The sequence below is a fragment of the Ylistrum balloti genome, unplaced genomic scaffold, assembly GCF_031769215.1.
Source record: "Ylistrum balloti isolate Yb309-2 unplaced genomic scaffold, AGI_CSIRO_Ybal_v1 Utg371224, whole genome shotgun sequence".
Classification (NCBI taxonomy): Eukaryota; Metazoa; Mollusca; class Bivalvia; order Pectinida; family Pectinidae; genus Ylistrum; species Ylistrum balloti.
This window is the reverse complement of record NW_026782663.1, coordinates 42,090-63,788: the sequence shown is the minus strand read 5'-3', so window position 1 is coordinate 63,788 and position 21,699 is coordinate 42,090. Positions and strand designations below refer to the sequence as shown.

The window sequence follows — 21,699 nt, the reverse complement described above, 5'->3', positions numbered from 1 at the left end:
GATAAAAAAGATTAAAATGTTGAGTTTCTAACTTTGTTAAATGTTGAATTATTCTGTAAAGCCAGTTTACTGTTTATTGCTTTAAAAAAGTCACCTGAGCTGAAGTGTCAGGGTGACCAGTAGCCATTATGCTGCTCCTTTAGCCCTTCATGTGCCAAGCACCATGCACTTACTTTAAACTTTAAAAATGAATAATTGAAATTTGTCAGGAATGGTCCTGTGATGATACTTTCCAGTGTATTTTTCTAAAATGACCTTTAAGTCAGTCTTAGCATGGATCATGCATAACTGACAACCAAGAACATACACATGAAATTTGAGAACAAGGACTTTGCAAAATATAGCAATAAGAAAGTTTACTTGTTAAGATTCAAGATGGCCATCTGTCAAGCGTTCTTCATTCCTGATCAGTATCCAAATTGAACATACACAAAAGGGACTTTCATTTGGGAAAAGATTAATTATATGCTTCCCTAAAAACTGGGAGAACTTTACTATTCAAATCTAATTTGGCTGAAAGGCAGCAGATCAAACATACATCCAGTACTTTTCAAGAAAATGTGTTACATCGCAGTTGTCGAAATCCAAGATGGCCACTGCCAGTCCCAAAATCAAACATGCAAAAAAGGGAAACAAGGGAAATCTGCATTTAAAATATAAGAACAATCCATGTTGTACTTCACAAATAACACAAATTGTTTTTGTATGAATGACAGTGGGTTAAAATGTCTCACTAGATTTGGCTTTCTTCTAATTACACTGATGTATTTTAATGGTTTACTTCCATTTCTACTACTTGTCCCCTCTGCACTTTCCAAGGGGGTCAGACCCTTGTTTTAACTGAATTGGGTCCCTTGTCAAAATTCCTTCATATCTACAGATGATTTACGTCAATTTCCTATTAGTTATGTGACAATGGTTCCCATTGATTGAAGAAGGATTTTCATGTTTATCCTATATTTCCCCTTACTGGGCCTGCCCCTTCAATTGAATCCCCATTAGCCGAAAATGGTCTCATACTTTGACCAAATTGACAAGATGATGTCATTCCTACAGAAGAATTTGCTTGAATTTCTCCAATTGATTCCTCTTATTAAAGGATGCTTCCATTCTATCAGAAGTGCTTTAATGGCATTCCTTTATATCCCAAATTGGTTCCTCTTGTCTGTCCACATGGTTCATACAAATCTAAATTTATTAGTACCGATTCACCTATATACAAAATTTTCCCCAAAATGCTTGTGACCAAATTTGGACAAGGTGAACTAACAATTGAGGTTTATTTGTGCAGTGTATAAAGTCTACTCTCACAATGAATGTGATGAGGCAACCATTTTTTATTAATGTGTATTTCATCTGCCGGTCAGAAGGAAGGAGATTGGTAGAATGATGAAGCAAAACTGATTCTATTATGATTATGCAGATTACAGACATTTTATCTGACTTTTGGGTTAACCTTAATTTGTTACCTAAATAAATTTTTGTAGTGCCTTTTAAGCATTGAACTGCTTTCACTTGGCATTCTTTGTCATATGAATGGCAACAAAGATAAGGACAAACTGATGAAGCACACCAGTGTTTCATGCAGAATTTGCCATTATCCAATTAGCATTCATAATGCCCATGAATGCCATCCAAATGCAGTTTAATGCTTATAATTTTAATTTTCAATTCCCACCTGGCCTGAGCATGGAATAAACTTCGGTACCAACCAATACTAAACAATGGTAAATATTTGTTTCTTTCCATTAATGAATATGCATTGTAATGGTATGACGATGAGTGATGAAATGATGACAGTCATGGTCAAAGGGGAAGTAGTTTAGTTCTCAGTTAATGCTCATTCCGTGAGTGAGAACTGTAAGACAAAAAGTGTGAATGAATGAAACTTTGAAAAAGTGTTGCTGTGCAAACATAATCTCCCACGGAACACAATAGCATCCGATCAGTATCTTTTAAGAAATAGCAATAACAATCTTTACCTGCCAAATCTAAAATGGCCACCTAAAAGCCATTTATCGAATGGGCACAACTAGGAACTGAAGGGAACCTGTATATGAAATTAAAGAAAGATCCATCCAGTAATTCTCAAGAAATAGCGATAACAAAATTTCACAGTCAAAATCCAAGATGGCCACCTGTATTTTTGTATTTCTGACCAATCCTAAAATTAGATGGGCACAATTAGGGACCAACGGAACCTATATGTAAAATTTTGTATTTCTGACCATTCCCAAAATCAGACAGGCACAACTAGATACCAAGGGTAACCTACATATTCAGTTTGAGAAAGATCCAACGAGTACTCCAGAAATAGCGATAACAAAAATTGTTTACGGACCACGGACGCAGACCGATTTGAATAGCCTACCTTCTGATGATGGTGGACTAAAAAGTTGATAATATTTCTGTCAACATAGTAATGGATGCAATTATTGTTCCTCATATAAATAGAAGAAATAGATTTATAAACTGCGTACACAAATCATATTGTTTTGTTTAAAATTTCATGGGGTCTATAAATAATGAAAATGAAACTGAATGGTCAATAACTAATTATTAGGGCATGGGTGTCAACTTCGAACCAGTGGATAATTCAATTTCTGCAAACATATCTTTTTTGGCAGAGTTTTATTGTTCCATTTACATACACGGTATCAAACGTTACGAGGCATATCACAGATTGGAGGAAATCACACACCCGTCTATGGTATAGTTGTATAATGGTAGTAGATAATGTTATACATAGGATAGTTTACACCAAGTTCAATAATTTATAATCAGCTGCCAGTAACAAAATAACTGATAATAAAAGTCATGTTCAAAACTAGTTTTCAATTTAGTAAAAATCGTGTCGCATTATTCCACATATTTTTGTTGTCGCCGACGAAACACGTAAAATCTGAATGTCTGTGTCGAATACAGAAGTTCACTCATGCAAGTTGGTTATTGTAAATGCACATTTTTGATGACACACCGCTCTTTCACTGATATTCGTCGATGTGACAATACCTATTGATGAAGTGTCACCAACTTGGAAAATTTGAAACTAAAGAACAAATTATGATTTATTTTTAATTGAAAAAAAAACACTTTTAACATCTGTATAAATTCATCCTCAGATGTAGGAGACGTCTCGGTTACTGCTAAATGGGGTTTCTAGAAACACGATTTGTTTCTGTGGAAACGGCACGAGCCTGTACAAGTCATTTTGTTTCCCTGGCAATAGGCGGCCACACTAGTGCTATAAACTTGCATCGGGATGACTTCTTAGCTTTAACTTCAAAGTGAAAGCGTGGCAACCAGTATGTCCATGTTCGTTTCCATTGATTTTGGATTTCTGTTGAACATGAAATCGTATTCATGATGTAGCTTCAGTATCCTATAACTTCTTAATGCATTCATAACTTGCAAATTTGGAGGTAAGCTGTCGTTTCTTGTCATCACAGACACGTTTTCATACTTAACGATGTCAGTTATAGAAATAATACCATTCCCATTAAACATAAATCGCTGGTGACGTTCCTAAGAAACTAAGGAAGTTTTTGTTTGGGTCAAACCTGTCTCAGTGATATAATTCCAATCTTCACGCCTTGTCATAAATACGTTACATATATAATTGAGAACCACGAAATGAGACAGTCACAGTACAGGAGAATTAACTCTACTTTGTTGAACTCTCCAGGAAGGAGATTAAAAAGTTGTTAATAAAATGTCTGTGAAAAGATCAGAAGACACGTGTTATCTCCTCTCATTGCCAAGGCCCCAAACACCGCAGTCTTTGTAATCTGTTGGAATGCACTATGCTGTCCATTAGTGACGGCCAGTTTGCGGAAGTAACCATGTTTCTTATATTGAAGACAGCTTTGATCTTGGATATTAAAAAATAATGTATTCTACTATAAGAGATAAGCAATATGCTAATATTAAAAGACAATCTGATTACATTATCGTTTATATACTAGCCCTGATGTTACAGCGAGCGTGCAAAATTGCAAATCTCCTTCCGTACTTCAGAATATGTAGAATTCAGAACCTTTGTGTGGAGTTGTGGACATCTGATGGATTCCTGAAGAGGAAGATGCATCACGGGACTAGCACACATTCCCTGAAGTTTCTCAAACATGATGTTCAGCTGTTCGTTAGGAATATCCAGTCCGAGGAATCTAGCTACATCCGGCCCAAATTTTGAATAATGTGCTGTGGATGCTATGATCATTGGACAATCTTTGGTGTTAAAACGGTCGCCAACAGCTTTAGCGACAGCAGTATGGGTATCTAAAAGATAACCTAAAAATCACGGTAAATTATTAGTCTGTGAATTGTACACATTTAACAGGTGTATACAGTCAGTAGGGTCAGTAGGATTACTATATGTACACAGAAGTATAGAAGTATAGGGGTACTTATTAACCAATTAAGAATTTATGAAGAAATGGCGGGGCGTGACGTGATCAGATCGGACCAAATATGGGTTACAATCTGGGCCACAGATAAATTATTGGGGTTTTTTCCTGATCCAATTCAATTTCACTTTTCCATTTTTTATGCCCCACCGTTTTTTTGACGTGGAGGAGGGGGCCACTATGACAGTAAGTCAGATGAGTTGGTGTCCCCAAATCTCAAGGTCAAAGTCACCCATCACAAAAATGTCTTACAGATATTTTCTAGTTTCTGAAAACTGTAAGTACTTTTATTAGTCTACAATGCTAAGGCTGAGACCAACTACAGACCAATCCACAAATAATCAAATAAAGAGCAATGTTGGGGTCCTGTCCCAGTTTTCTTACTATACATGTATTCACACTGACACATTTGGTAGTTCGGAGTAGAAATACAATTACCTGTTTTATTGAGGCAAGATTTAATTGTCCTTTTCACTTCCTCTTCATCACACCAGTCCGCAACAAATAGTTCGTTCATAGCTGACAACATCTAGAGAATACATACGGATACAAATGTTAAAAAAACTCCTTCACTTGCAAAAAAAAAAAAATATTCATATTGAATTTCTAGATAATCATTATCATTAAATTTGGTAATTACAGCAATATTGCATAATGAGCATGTAACGATACATAGTTTTTCAAACAAATGTACACAAACTCTATTTACTTTCAGTAAAACAAGGGAAACTGTGAACAATATATTCGTTTTAGTTTTATCAAACTGTGATGTTTTAACAAAAACAAAAAAAACCATACATTTGAAAACAACATTACAATACGCGAGGAACCAAAATTTCCGAACAGTGAAAATTATAGTATGGTCGTATATCAATACAAAGGAAATAGAACAGTTCAGAACCACAACCTTGTCTGGTATAGAAAAATATTTAGACGCCTCCAATCGATTAAAACAATCGGAAATGAATTCGCCAGATCCGTCTGATAGATGGTATAAATAGCGTTCGAGATTAGAAGAGACCAGGATATCTATTGCAGGGGACGTGGTTTTGTGTAACTTCCGGTCCCGAAGATCATAAGTTCCGGTTTTTATAAAATCTGTCAATATATTGTTAGCATTAGAGGCACATATCAATCGTCGGTAAGGCACTCCCATTTGCTGTAAATAATAGTACAAACATATTTTAATTGACATCCATTGTTAAATCAAACATTATTAATATTACATGTTAAAATATTTTTTATCTATTATATTTATTTTATTTTATTTATTTACACTTTCAGTACTTTCTCTTTAACATCTACACTATTCTACAGTGCTTATATATGTGAACTTTACTTTTTTTGTCCATTCCTGTCGTTGATAAACTTTTTTTTCTAAAAATCCTATAAATATCACGGATTGTAAACTACTTTGGACAATCCCATTTACTGTATAGGTGATGATGTCATCAAACCTTTATTGGATTTCTTTGCTTGAAAATACTTAATACGGTACCTTTGAATAATACGCAGCCAGGATATTTCCGAAGTTTCCCGTGGGTATACAGAGATCAACCTCATTTCCGAGTTTGATAACCCCACTCTGGACAAGATCGAGATATGAGGATATGTGGTACACTATTTGTGGTAAGAGACGTCCCCAGCTGATAGAGTTAGCAGCACTTGAAAATTAAACAAGATGTGTTTATGAAACACCATGTCTCCGCTTGCAACAAAATTCTGAAGTGAGACATTAAAACTGTACTGTGAAACACGTATGTTTTCATTGTGGTAATGATTTTTTTTTTTTTTTTTTTTGTTTACTTTCAAATGTAGTTAAAAGGTCATGGTCAAGTTCACATAGTAAACACTTTTGGTACCAGTGGAAAGGTCTTGTCACAAGGAACACACGTGCCAGATATGAAAGCCCTACCTATTACGGTGAAATAGTCATAGACAAGGTTAAAGTTGACAACAAATAGACCTCACAAACACAAAATGTCCCCGATCTTTCGCTCCCGGTAGAATAAAAATACACATTGGCATGCTATCTCTGTGGTCATACACGTGGGCAAATGACATCGACGAAATACCAGGGGTTACGAACACTGGGAGGTTTTCTGTTCATGTTTTATGAAGAGAATGGCAAACCAATTATAGCCGGTCCAAGAGATTGTAAGTGGTCGTTAATGAGGGTTCACTCTTGTGTTATAATATACATTTTGTCATTTTAATTGATCATGACATATGAAAATAAATGTTACATAGACACGTTAAGACTTATTTCCATTTGTCACTCGATTTGCCTCAAAAGATATGCGTTCTAAAATCAGGCTGTTGAAATCTGATCACGTGACACTTTCAAAGTTCCTTGCCATTCTACAACGCACGAAAACATACCTTAGCTTACAGTTGATGTCTATCAAATCCTTTTGTAGAGCATGATCCTTAAAGGCACGCTTGACAAAAGACTGGCACGCATCGAAGTCCCCTCGAACACCTTAATGAAATAACAAGATAATGAATGTTATAATCTGATATCACTTACAACAGTAACAACATATGGTCATACGATATTCCGATATCTCCTTACCATGTCCGACGAAAGTTGGGGGTGATGGGTAAATTATTAATTGCTCAGACCTGTGACTTGGATGTTCCTTCCCGCCATTGCCGTCATCTGGTGCTTCTGTACATCACTGATTCCATCATCCGGGTATAACACCAGAACGCCGACATCAGCGCCACCTAGAACACATCTTTGCATTTATTATGAAATGTCATGTGTATATTTACCTTCACTTAAAGACAAAATCAAAAAAAAAATCTGTACATTTACCTATGGAGTTATGAAGAATAAATTATTCCTATATTACGAAACAATAAATGCATTATTTAAGTGTCTCAATAAAAATTTACACTCGAGGATGCCCAAAGTGTAACATTAAATTTATGTTATAGAAAAGAAAATACATCGCAATACTTCAAATTGTTAAAAAAAACCACCTCTTTTACAATATGTTTCAACTATTGTTTTTTCAATTTTAGAAATATTATAGCGTATTTGTGTTATCGCATGGCACCATTTCCCAGCACATTATCTACATGTTTCTTGAAAATTGAAGAGTTGAAAAATAACAAAGCGCAGCCATAGTTTAATTACTTTTAAATTCAGAAACCTTTATGTAAACAAGTTGTAAACTTACCATAAATTTGTATTGCAAAATCGAACCGACCGACGCAAAAAAAAAAAAAAAAACCAAACAAACAAACAAACAGCGTTCTAAGCAACTCCATTTTTAACATTAAACTAGAACCACTACATTTTGATCATAACATGATGTGACATAGATGTGCAATGACAATAAATTTGTCTGAAGAAAATACAATAACACACCTGCATGCCGGGTAAATCCATCAAGAACTGCCCCACCTGTGTCACCGGAAGTGGCTACGATGATGACGTACCTGTTAACGGATACGACTATTGAACCACGAACTTTGTAATGTTATTTCATTGGCGCATAACTTGAAAATCGAACAGTATTTGATAAATTACCTCAAAGTTAACATAAATGAACGATGATACAATAACAGCGCAAACAAATGATCATACCGGAAAAAATACATGTATATATCACCCTTCAGAGTCAAAACAAAACACCAACCATGCATTCATTCCTAACAAGGCGGCAGGACAGATATTTTTTTCGATTATTTTGACTTGTATATGAGAAATGGGGAAGCTATTTAAACAAATTTACTTACTTTGATGTTGTTTCCGAAGCCCTCAAAGCTTCAACAAAGAGCTGTGGCATCAACTGAAGGGCTGCATCCTTGAAGGAGGCCGTGGGTCCGTGGAACAATTCTAGAAGATACTGGTTATCGTGTAGATGTCGTACTGGAAACATCTTGCTGCATCCAAAGTTGTCAGAACTATAAGCAGTTGACAGAAACCTCGATAATATTGACGGGTGAAGATCGGAAGGTTGGATACACTTCTCGAGAATACGGAGGGCCCGCACGTGATATTTACATTCAATCATTCGTTTCATTTCTCCTGTAGATATAGCAGGCAGACCGGAAGCTGGTACAAACAACCCGCCATCAGGTGCGAGTCCTTTCAGAATTATGTCTGAGAAGGACGACCGGTTTCCATTTTGTTCACTCTGTCGGGTAGAGACATATCCTGGTTTCATTTTTAACCTACTTAAAGCCAAAAATACTTTATTTGTTATGGAATCAGGCGTTTCGTTTTCCTCAACTATTACACGGACGTCGTATGACCCTTCGTAAAATTGTTGACGGTATTTAAGTAATGTTTCCATTGACATCCCTTCAGTTTGGCCGACGATACGGTTCACCTTCATTTCCTCTAACCGTCTAACAATATCGTGTGAGGGAGTATCTAAGAAGATTACTGTTCCGGTTCTTGCTATGTGCTCCATGGCTGGTTTATACATCGGGTTCGAACCTGTGAGAGAAATAACTTTACCACGCTCATTGAACTTCAACAGTGACTTTCCTTCCTCTTCGATAAATGAATCCGATCCAACTTCCTCCAACTAAAAATGTAAAAGTCAAAGAACGGAGATTATTGACACTGATAGGTAAGAAAACAATTATATCCATTGTATCACAAGAAAATGATGTGACAATCGATGGAGAACAAAAATGTAATCGTTGCCAGTCATGAATACATAATGTAGTTGAAATCTTTCATTTACACACCTCCTCGAAACCTGTAGGAGCTCTGCCTACCCAGCGGCAGCGCTAACCGAGCGATGATCGAGTTTCAATTTTGACACTTTCTGGTGAAAATATGTGCTTTTAGTTGTTTCAATTGCTGTAAGCTCATGAAAATACGTCTGTTATAATTTAGCAGTTAAGTATAATCATAGTATAGAAAAGAATTTAGATACGAAATCATGCAGGTGTGCTAAAAATAGTAACTGTGTACCCATAATAACATGCGGCAATCAAATATGGCTGCGCCCATACAAGTTGTTGGCGTTGAATCGATTGAAATAATTTGTAAACACAAATTCCCACATCAAGCTGAGTGATGCTAAATAACCTTTTGTTAAAATCATTTTACTTGGGGGTAACAAAAACAACAAAATTCACCTCTATGCGATCATGACATCCCTTTCTATGCACTGATGTTTATAACCTATACCCTAGCAAATGACAAAACGTTGTCCGTAAAAAGAACTTTGTAGTACAAATGAGTTACTTTTGGATATAATACATGCATATAATATATATCATTGATACATTATACATTATTCAATAGTGTAGCGCGTAGAACCGTATATTTGTATCATGACATATTAAGTATTGATAAAAAATTGTGTTACTATTTGTTTCAGATTTCAATTTTTGGTGTTAGTGGGTGGCCGTATCATGTTACACATTTCTTCCTTTGATATTAAGTCGGAAAATGTGAAGTTGATTTGTAAGTGATCAAACTATGTGCCACCGTGCTATAAGAAGAACTTTAGAAATGATCAGTCTTGCAGAAGGAAGTTCTGAATCCGAATTTGATTTGCTTGACCAGAATTCCGAAAGTATATTTGAAAATGAAAATTATTCATTGAGAGAGAGAGAGAGAGAGAGAGAGAGAGAGAGAGAGAGAGAGAGAGAGAGAGAGAGAGAGAATCAGATAGATCAGACGATTCAACTTCGAGAAATGGTCAAGAAATTAATTTACAAAATGATATTGAGACAAGAGGTCAGGTTTCAGGTAGTGATTTCAGTGAGGAAATGTCAGAAATCCAGGAAACCGATGTGTCAGACTCAGATAATACTGATGATGACGACGATGATAGTCAAAACAATTTTACTGATGATCTCAGATTATGGATTCTTGAAAGTGGTACTGCTGCATGTCACTGTAACAAATCACTTAAATTATTAAAACCATATTTCCCGACTTTACCAAAGGATGTAAGAACATTATTAGCCACTCCATCTCAGAATTAAAGTATACCTGGGAAGAATATTAAGGCATTCCCCTGAAATGTTGTTAATATCAGACATAACTATACAATTGAATATTGATCGACTTCCACTTCCTAAGAGTATCAATGACCAATTTTGGCCCATACTTGGTATTGTAAACGAGTATTTCGGGAGACCCTTTATCGTTGGTTTGTGGGTCGGCACATCAAAACCAAATAATGCAAATGTTTTTTTACACCCATCCATATCCGAAATGAAAGATATTGAGGACAATGGAGTAGATAACCTACACTAGAAAATAGAGATATCAGAGTGAATGTTGTATACGACACTCCAGCGAGGGCATTTGTTAAGATGGTCAAAGGTCACAGTGGTTTGTACGGTTGTGATAAATGTACACAATCCGGCACATACAACAATCATCGTATGACTTCCCAGATTGCAATGCGCCAGTGCGAACAGATATAATGTTCGATGAAATGACAGATGAGGATCACCATAAAGATATTTCTTCTTTGAGAGAACTTGATCTTAATATGGTTACTTAATTTCCTCTAGATTACATGCACCTTGTCTGTCTAGGTGTAGTGAAACATTGTTGTTGTCATGGATCAGTGAGCCTCTCCCAACACGACTTTTGGGTAGAACAGTACAACTGATCTTGGACGTCCTTATTTAACTAAGATCTTCATTTCCATGTGATTTTGTAAGAAAGGGTAGAAGTTTATCAGAAGTACCGGTAGATAGACGGAAGGCAACTGGATTTAGAACATTTATCTTATATGTTGGACCAGTCGCTCTGAATGATAAACTACATGATTCAGTTTACAGCCATTTCATTATGCTTCGCGTTGCCATAACAATATTATGCAGCGAAAATTTGTGTTCTGATTACTGTGACTACGATGAACAATTGCTTGTTCCTTTTTGTACAACAGATTTACGGAAGTCATTTTTTAGTTTACAATGTACACACTCTGATACATTTGCCATGTGATATAGGGAAATTTTGCAAGCTACAATCTTTTTCAAGCTTTCCGTTTGAAAATTCCCTCAAGACAATAAAATGGTTGATTAGAAAGCTGAATTTCCCACTCGAACAGGTGATTCGAAGAATTATAGAGAAATCTTCCTTGAACAAAGTGAACATTAAAGATTGTGTTTTGTAAAAAGGAACACAAATATTGTCCTTTACCACATGCATTCCCATACTGTAAAGAATTCGAAGAATTTATTTTTCCTGTTACAGGTGTCAGAGACAAAGCTATTTTAACTCTCCTACACGAGATCAAAGATCATGTTAGACAGAATACACTTCTGTTTCACGCCCTCAAAAGGGGACATGAGCAAGTCAAAGAAGACGACCTAAGCGTTGAAGAATACAAATTTCCTCTATCAACAGAGGAATCCTTCCATAAGGCAGAGGACCTTCGAGAGAGTAACAAAATAAAGCTGTTGTAAGTTAAACATTACTTCACAAATTAGTCTTGATTCAAAATGTGGGTTTTGATTATGCAAATCCTGTCAGGAAATTATTGATACACCTATTTAAAAAAAAAAAAAAAAAAAACTGTTTACAGCTTACATACCTTATGCAGGCTGCAATGAAAAATAAAGTTGCTGTGTCATTCAACTGGGGCGGGAGAGGAGGGAAAAGGGCATTATCCCGGACCAACCTGGCAAAATCGGTCTTGGGCAATACTGTTGTAATATATCACTGAGTACTTTTCAAATTTGAACTTTGGAAGTATGATGGAAATGATGGAATATCTGATTAACCAGCTTTACAAAATACATAAATTTGTATTTGAAGGTGCAGCCAAAAAGGTCAGACTTACCCATGACGAAGCCAAGTAGAAAATAAAAAAACTGGTTAAAATACAGCTCGCGCCAGTTGTATGGGCGGAAAACAAGCAAGGCCAAACCTCAAGGTAACAAACCAAACAATATGCAATTTTACAATTTAATGTTTAGATTACAAGTAGATAAAGTTTAGATCAATCATATTACATTTTCGTGTAATTCTTATATGGAAGTTGTGTATTAGTGCTGTGTATGGTCAGTAATCTCGCGATAGGTATTGTATCGCGATACCTAAGCCACGATACATTGATATCACAATACATAACGCAGAGTTCTATTAGAATAATTCAAACTGGGAAAGCTGATGAACTGGGTGCTTTATTTGATTATTTCACATAATAGTAAAACACAACATTCGTAACACTGTAAAATTTAAGTCCAATGGCTATTGAAGGCAATTAACAAAAATACGTATAACAAAGGCGTACGGACATGTTTGTGGTATTTCCCGAATATGTTAGTTCTGTCAGGCATAGTCTACATACTACAACTTTGTTGTTTTGTTTTTAAAAACCAAATATTTTCAACACATCTTATTTGTATCCTGCTGGTGGGTTTACGATTTCAATCGCAGTCCTTTTTTCAATGATAAGACTAGACGTCGCCATTTTGGAACGTTAGAGAGACTTTGTAAGGAAAGTAACTTCTAAACAAAAAATTCTAAGTTGCACACCACCAATTTTATGGTATCGCGATACACAAGTGATGATACGATACCCGCATTGTCATGAAAAATATCGATGGTATCCATAGTATCGATGTATCGTGACAGCTCTATTGTGTATCGTTTTAGACAACCTTGAATTGGAAAAAATGTTTTTAATATAGTAGCATAAATGTCCAGGTATTTACTTTTTATTTCATTTCAGAAGTACTAGAAACACCAAATACATACTCAAGCAGTGACGTTGAGTCAAAATGAAGACGATAATATTTTTGTTAACAAAATTAATACATGTACCACACAAATATATAACAGGTCCTGTAGTGTATAACAGATAGCATTGATTTGGCATACACTTTGGTTTAGTTTGGTTAACGTCCTATCAACAGCCAGGGTCGTTTAAGGACGGCCTCCCTGTGTATGCAAGGTGAATGACAGAATCCAAAGCCTTCCTCACGACGCTCAACATAAAGCTAAAAGTGAGGCATGTAAAGTGTAGAAGACAGATCTTTAGGAAAGAGAGAAAAGATAAATATTTCAGATTTAATCGCCTCTTACGATCATGCAGTGTGGGCAGCAGGTGCCTGTAGGGCAGTTTGGTGTAAACTGGGAAGTGTAGGTACACATGTAGCAAAACAAATGAGGGGAATACAACACGCGGCTGCATTCAGTTCACTATGATTTAAGAAAACAAGAATTAAGCGTCATTATTTGTCTCCTCTTTCTGACTTTGTCGGCTATCTGAACCTGTAATACAATTTTCTGTATATTGAGGTCAGGTGTTCAGTATGATGGAATCAGTATCGTGTCCAGGTTTAAATTCAATCGGATATCAACAACACTGTTAAAAGTGGAATATTACATTAAGTCTCAAAATTTACATGTTTTTACTCCAAAACATCTTAACCTGTACAACAATTTCCTGTAAAATGTGGCAAGGTGTCAAAGTTTGAATCTAGTCAGATATCAACAACACTGTATAGGTGAATTTAACACCATTTCTCAAAACTAAAAAGTTTTTAAACCAAAATGATATCTGAAGCTGTGAAACGATTTCCTATAGAGTGAGGGAAGGTGTTCAGTATGGTGGTATCAGTAATGTATCCAAGTTTAAATGCAGTCGGATATCATAACACTGTAAAAAGTGCAATTTAACACAAATAATCAAAAATACCTTGTTTTCACCTAAAAATACCAAAATCTGTCTATCAATTTCTTTTATGTTGGGGGCAGGTGTTCAGTACAGTTGTACAATTGATGTGACAAAGTTTGAATTAAATCGGACAACAATAAGGCTGGGAAAAGTGGACTTAAACACAAATTCCACTTAAAACATTTATGCAACGTTGCAGATAAGGTGTATTAACGTTACAAAAATATTGTAGAAGATTAAACTACGTTGGAGAAACGTCTATTTGTTAATTTATTATGTGTTTGTAAAGTTGCAGACATGTTATATGAACGTTACTTAAAGTATTGAAACGTTGCATGAATGTTTAATTACGTTACGAAGTCGTTGAAGAAACGTCCATTTTCCTCAAAATTACGTCTTTGCGACGTTGCATATATGCCAGGTACACGTTGCAGTAACGTTATATTACCGTCACAAAATGTTGTAGAAATATTATTTACAGTTCGGTCACGTTACTAAATCGTTTTAGAAACGTCTAATTGCATTCATTTTATTTTCAATAACTAAATATATACGTGTATAAAACGTGGGGTTAACGTTTTAATAACGTGTTTGTATAATGTTAGGACGACGTTATCCCAATGGACAAACTTACGTGATTGCAACATTTGTGAAACGATTCAACGTATGTCTGCCAACTGGGTCATCTGCATATTATATGATTACGCGTGACCAAAAAAGAGTGCACTCACCTGAGGACTTCTAAGTCGCGTGATGATCAAATATTTCTCAGCTATCCAAAAACATATTTTCAAAAATGTTCTAAAACTGAAAACAGAGTAATCTCCTTGCGTCCATCGCATATATCCTGAAACACGTGCATGAGCACCAAACTCTAGACAGGACAATTTTTTCTTGGGGTGAGAGTGTGCGAGAGGTTGTGTATGCATGCATGTGTGGGTGTGTGAGCGCGGATGTGTGTTAGTGTGAGGGTGTGTATGTATGCGTGTACATTTATATATGTAAATTGTATGTGTTGTATATAGTGTGTATGTAATACGTGTTTATCTATTTTAATATGGACATACAAATTCGAGTATCTTGTCTGTGTCAAGTCTACTTACCAAACTATGTATGCATGATGTTTGTATTATTTCGTCAATTTTGTTTTCATTATAATGGTAAATAATAGGTATATGTGCTAGGGTTCCCCAACCTATATGGCAAGGTGACCAGTCTTTCATGAATGATATTGGACAGCCAGGAGAACGACTACCAAGGCACGGGAGTGATATGAACATTTGATCAGTTGATGGATTATGAATGTGTGTATCGTATTTCTACATATGCCTTCTGGGTTGGGGAACACTAGTTATATTGGTGATATCGAGATATAAGTATATCTACCTTTTTTACATTCTTCCTACAACTTAAGTATGTTATCTACTGTATATAATTTATGTATCAATAGTATCAGTGATCTAATATAATGTCGTGAATGAAATATAAATCATGTATAATAAGTATTATCCATTGAGCGCCTTATAATCCATATTTATTATAATTTATGTCGAATCTATTTATAGTCGCCACACGACCAATACCGTGACAATATGTTACCGTTTTCATTCATGTTGGTCTCGTTAACAATTCACGTGATCTCGCTCTTTTCAGTCTTTTTCGACAGTACAATCTTTTTTGTGTGCAAGACATGTCCTGTTTGTTCGCTGAATTATGTCGTGATAAGTTTAGTCAATTTCTATTGCTGGTTTGCACATTGAAATTTATTTATGATATTAGTGGTACCGATTCGCTGTTCTACATCTTGTCTGTGTTACATACTTGACAATGGATAATTATTTTATGTGTCACAGAATAGCGATCGGTATTTTTTATTCTAAGGTCTACGGAATATGTTTGATGAAATCATTTATCACTTTCTGTTTTGGTGTAAGTTATTGGTTAAAATTACTCCATCGTTTGTACAGTTACCTTTGCTAGTTAATTATTCAGTTAAATATTGTATTTAGTCATTGTTTCCGAAACTTCGAGTTTTCGGTGGTTTTGTTGATGCTCCTACTACAGTATATGGACATTGAGTCCAATCCTGGTCCGAGACTTGGCGAACTTTCTATTTTTCATTTAAACGTTAGGAGTGTTAGGCATAAATTAGAGTACATTGAGGACATAGTTAACGAATATGATGTTGTGTGTTTAACAGAAACTCATGATGATCAGGTTACTACTACTGATTTATGTATTGAAGGGTTTCATTCTCCATTTCGTTATGACAGAAATTTTGCAGGTGGTGGTATTTTAGTTTATATAAATAATCTCTTGAAAGTTGATCGTTTACCGGAATTTCCTGGTGATGAAATAATATGGTGTAAAATTAGCTTACCCAACTCGACTTATATTATAGGAACGGCTTATAGACCAGAAAACTCTACAATACCGTTTTGGGAAAATTTAAGGTTATCTATAAATAACGCTCTGGATGTGTCTCTTAATGTTATTGTTACTGGGGATTTAAATGTTGACTTCTTCACTGCCTCCAGCAACCATGTTATATTTGATATCATTAAGTTTCAATTTCTAAATAATCTTCTTCCACCGTTACTTGGTGAAAATAATCGTTATAATTTACGTAACAATAACAACTATAGGGTTCTTCTTTTCAGACTCTCTCTTACTAACTCTTCTTTTCTTCCTTCTACTATCAACTGTTGGAACAACTTAGAAAATTCTGTTCGATCCCTACCCTCGCTTAATTCATTCAAATCATGTTTAAAATCTACTACTCAGTCTAGTCCTCCAGCCTACTTTAAGATTGGAAATATTCTGCATACTAAGCTCCGACACAAGTGTAGTTCCCTTAACTATGACCTATTTAGAGTGATCTAGTTGATAATGCATCCTGTAATTGTGGTCATCCTTGTGAGAATGCCTATCACTTTTTTATTGAATGTCCCCTGTTCTTAATTGAAAGGCGTGTTTTGGTACATAATCTAAATATTTTGAATGTTCCGTTTGATATTGAACTTCTTTTATATGGTAATTGTAATTTTTCTGTGGACCTTAATTCAACCATTTTTAGACATGTGCAAAATTTTATTAAAACCAGCAACAGATTTTGAGTAAATATATATCAACATTTGTATTATCAGTGTTGTATTGTATTGTGTTGTCAGTATTGTACTATATTGTCATATTGTTTTGTATTGCCATATGTAATGTATCTTTGGAGAAGGCGTTGATAAGTTGTAATAACTTGTGCCTAATCCACTGTCTGTATTTGACAATAAATATGTTTAAACTAAACAATTTTTTCTATGTTACTGCAGCGATTGAAATAATACTGTATAGCATATGACTATCATTTGTTTGTTGCTTGACTAGTAAAAAATCTCGTGCAAGGTGGTGACCTATCGTAGATTGTCTAAAGTGAACTCTTATTCTGAAGGAAATAACTGAAAACAGTAAAGCTTATTACGTAGGAATTTATGCCAGCACTCGGGAAAAACAAAGTAGGGTTTGCAGTAGTTAAACATTTGTTGATAAGTTGTGTATTTTCCTCTTAAACGCACGACTCAAGGTGTGTATATCGTAACGAAAAGAAATATGTATTTCTGTTATACGACTTATATTTGTCTGTCACAGATACGTATTAAGTCCATTTCCAGGTTATTTGTCACTCAGCAGAAAAAATGGAAGCCAATAAATGTTCTCGTGTAATGTACCGCATTACGCCGACATTGAAATAATGATAATCGGTTTGTCAGGTTGCATGCCTTTTATAGCCTAGGATGCCCGTATATGATTTCAAGCAAGGGCCTTTAAACTTGAAACGCTACGATAAAAACATCTCGAGTAGACAGAAGGTCAATGCAGTCCAACAAAAATGTTTAACGGTGAATGGCTCATCGCATCATATGCATCGAGGATTACATCCGCCTTTCAACATATACGAATGTGTTAGGTATGTATGGCCCATCTGAAGACAGGCAAGGACAACTTAATCCATATCAACTTTCTGTGACGCTGTATGGCAAATGTTTTGTAATTTCAAATCAAAGTAAACGCTGTTGTTTGTGCTCCTGGTGTGACACTTAAAGATGACGTTGATGTGGCACACTGTACGATAGTGCCAACATTCTGGCCCCAGTCTTTATTCCTTGAAGACGGTCACCTATGCGAAAAGCGCAAACGAGCTTCGAAATACGTGAGATGAGTACTAACACTCTTTCGACCCCTCCGTTTACTAATGATTTCATCTTAGCACAACTTATCATATAACTACTGGCATAAATTAATCTCCTTCAATCCACATGCGCAGGGTAAATGTAAGTACGCAACCTTAAATTTTATTAGAAATATTCGTATATGTATGCATTGTCTCAAAACAATAGATACATGGGCAACTTTTCTCCTCACCTTATACCCGCGACTCGATAACACTGTGTGCTATGTCCGCTGTTAACCAAGTGACGGTACTATATAAGATACTGTATGAGAAGCGCGAAAGTGGTGCACTAAAGTTAAATTATTAAACTAACTGATATTTTTTACCTTATGCCCGCATATAGCTAGGTAGAAGAATAAACAAGCTTTACTATGGTATAAATTAATTGAATGCATAAAATCAGTGCCGCATAGCTGCTCGGTTGTTTACATGCCACCATCTTGAATGCCCACTCCGGACCTTGTATCTAATATCTATACATCTTACCTTTTCAGCTACGGTCATGCCCCAATATGGTTCGAGATGATGATCATCGATGTCCAATACGTCCATACCTAGCTTAGGTCCAAGCAGGCGACCAACCGTGGTTTTACCGGACCCAGGACTCCCCATCAAAATCACGTTACCCTGAAATTATCATTAATACATTATTATAACAGTAGAAGTGAATAGTTCAAATGTAACCCTGGTAAAATACTAGCCGCAATATACCACTCGGCTAGAGAGAACTTCTCTTTAGCTCGATTGATGTCAGACTAGTAAGCCAGGGGTCCCGGGTTCGATTTCTAGTGGTGGCATTGAGATGAAAAATGACCTGTGTTACACAAACTAGAAACAGTTGTCTTCTTTTTAGCTTCTGGCCATTTAGAACGTACGTGTTGTCCAGTGTTCTTTTGATCATGAAATCTACTGCCGCCAAGCGGGTCAATTTTCGCCCGTTCCAAGCCCAAACAATATTTACCATGTATTGTATCGAAATGAATACAATATGAAAATGGTAAAACCATATTACATAAAAGTCAAAATGCCACCAGGCAAAACAGCAATGTTTTTATGATAAATCGCAGCATATCTATTTTTAAACAGTTGAAAACAAGGTGAATAAATATGTTGACAAAGTTGAAAAATGAGGGAAAAGAGCACTACCTCTTTGAAATATTGTCGCAGCAAGACGCCTTTCACAAATGTCACCGGGGTGTGGTTGGGTATATATATATAGATACAAATCACTCTGATTTCAAATTTGTTCGATGATTTATTTCTGAAGGGAAAAAAAAACCTGAAAAGACAAGACAAACATTTAGCCTCCAAGCCTCTTTTCTAAACAAACACTCACCAATCACGAACGCGCCGGATACAATCAACTTCCACAGCATTGTCAACTTACCAGGCTTCACTGGCCCCGCACCATACGAAGTGATCCGTATAGTATATGTGTATGATATATGATCTTGCTGGACCGCTCGCGCTGACGTCCAGCAGTAGAGTGTCAGGACAGAGAGAGACAGATAGAAAGAAAACCAAAGGAAGTGACGTAAACAGGTGTGGAGAACGCAATTAGCATGCAGTACAAATGCAGGTGTTAGAAGTGCTGAGTTGCGTTCACGTTGAAGTCCGTGTCACGTCGGACTAGTTCGGCCACAAACCACACATTCCACTGGACAATACATGGACGTAAACAACATGTCACGTGTACATATATTTAGTAACGTCACGTGCACATTACAATATGATACCTGAGTATGCATCTATGCTACATTGTTATTAAAATACCACATGTGGACACATGGGTTACAAAAAAAAAAAAAAAAAAACACGTTACATCATGGTTATAGGTTAAACAGTTAGGAAGATTCTCGAACAAGATTAGAACACCGGAAAAAAACGATGGGCAATACCTTTTTACGAGATTTATGACAGAAGGACGAACACCGCTTTATCACAATGCACCCCCATCAAAACTTTTGACGGTCATATAAAAAGAGCGTGTATTGGGGATTAAATGAAATGTAACTGTATACATAAATCGAATGAAGTATTTCAATTTCCCGCTCGAAATACGAATGTATCATGTTTACAACACTGGTAACAATATACACTATGGCTGTGCGTTATCGGATACCTGATCACTTCCTTTCGCTGTACAATATGAGGATGTATTGGTCACACCTGCAGAAGTGAGTCGATTCTGCCAGGCATGCTGGATTTTACAGCGGGATATTCTCCGGACTACACCGTACATGTTCTGTATTGGCCAGGCTAAAAGGTTATCTATTTTTGCCTTACGGTTGTTCCTCGGTCAAGGACAACAGCCCGATCGACAACGCAGATAACCACGCCTACCGAAAATAAAGGGAGGCTACTCTCACCATCTCCGACAAACAAAGTGTCGTCAGCATTGAACGTCATTCCCGATGATATCGGACTTAATTATACTTCTAACGTATCGTTGAAGAAAAAATTAAAAGCGAACGGTTTCGTGTCTGGGTCATACTTTCAATGAGTGTCCTTCCAAACAAGGGACGATGATACAGTTGAAATTAGTGACCATGTTTTCCCCAGTCAGCGGAAAAATTTGGGGATATATACCATCTACGACCCGTTTTCAGTCGATTATTTATGAGGTTTTCCTTTTCAAATAAGGTTAATATGGCAAATCACTGCATTTATTAAAAGACAATTTATACAACAATCAATAGGGAATTCAAAATACTAAATTTGTATCTATGAATTACAGCCCTTTCCGTTGTCTTTTTCATTTGACGCATATTGTCAGAACCCAGTAAGTCGCCACATTACTACGATCCGTTTTTCAGACGAGTATTTCTGAGACGGTTTTTTTACTTTTTAAACTAATTTTATATGTGGTAGCAGTGCAATTATTAAATAATGAAATATACCGTTCGTTTGGGAATTTAATAACCTAAAATTATGTATATATATTTTTTAGCCCCTTTCCTCCTTGAATGACTTAAAACAGTCCATTTAAGTAGTCACGTACTTTCATTTCCCTATACTCGCCATGTTAAATCGAGTCAATTTCAGTCTCTTTTGGTATACTGTGACGTCACTGGTCACTTATTGGGTTTTCAGATTTTTACTGTTTCCGTGAAATCGATAATTTTGCCATTTTAACAATGTCGCTTTTATGGTTAATGTTTGAAGATTTTTATACCTTGTAAAGTGGTCACAGTAACCTATATTTTCATATATAAAAAAAATTTCGCTGAAGATACCCTATAAACACACAATGTTTAATCTGTTTTTGTTTTTTCCTCTTCACATTTTTGCTAATAATTAAAAACAAAACAAAGTTCAAGTGGTGTGATTGTTTTCTATGGAGCAGAATTAATGAAATAAAAATGAAAACAGTCGCCATGCAGGGTTAGCTCAGTTGGTAGAGCATAGGCTCCACGACCAGAAGGGTGCAGAGGGCCGGGTGGGT

The 21,699-nt window shown here is 36.0% G+C and overlaps 1 protein-coding gene across 1 annotated transcript; it reads right to left on the bottom strand.

The window, feature by feature from the left end:
- Position 1: 1 nt before the first annotated feature.
- On the bottom strand, positions 2-20,523 carry LOC132561518 (threonine synthase-like 1). Its single transcript, XM_060226219.1, has 10 exons — positions 20,377-20,523; positions 18,741-18,881; positions 8,157-8,953; positions 7,786-7,856; positions 7,032-7,136; positions 6,789-6,888; positions 5,905-6,070; positions 5,314-5,565; positions 4,845-4,935; positions 2-4,290 (listed from the first exon to the last, which is right to left on the bottom strand). Exons 1-10 carry the CDS (start codon positions 20,494-20,496, stop codon positions 3,974-3,976), a joined length of 2,160 nt encoding a protein of 719 aa, XP_060082202.1. The 5' UTR covers positions 20,497-20,523; the 3' UTR covers positions 2-3,973.
- Between the last annotated feature and the right edge of the window lie 1,176 nt (positions 20,524-21,699).

Coding starts and splice junctions, on each gene's coding strand:
- LOC132561518 (XM_060226219.1), bottom strand. CDS start 20,496: ATGTACGGTGTAGTCCGGAGAATATCCCGCTGTAAAATCCAGCATGCC. Junction 6,889..7,031: donor AAGGAACATCCAAGTCACAG/GTCTGAGCAATT, acceptor TATTTCATTAAG/GTGTTCGAGGGGACTTCGAT. Junction 4,291..4,844: donor ATCTTGCCTCAATAAAACAG/GTAATTGTATTT, acceptor CGTGATTTTTAG/GTTATCTTTTAGATACCCAT.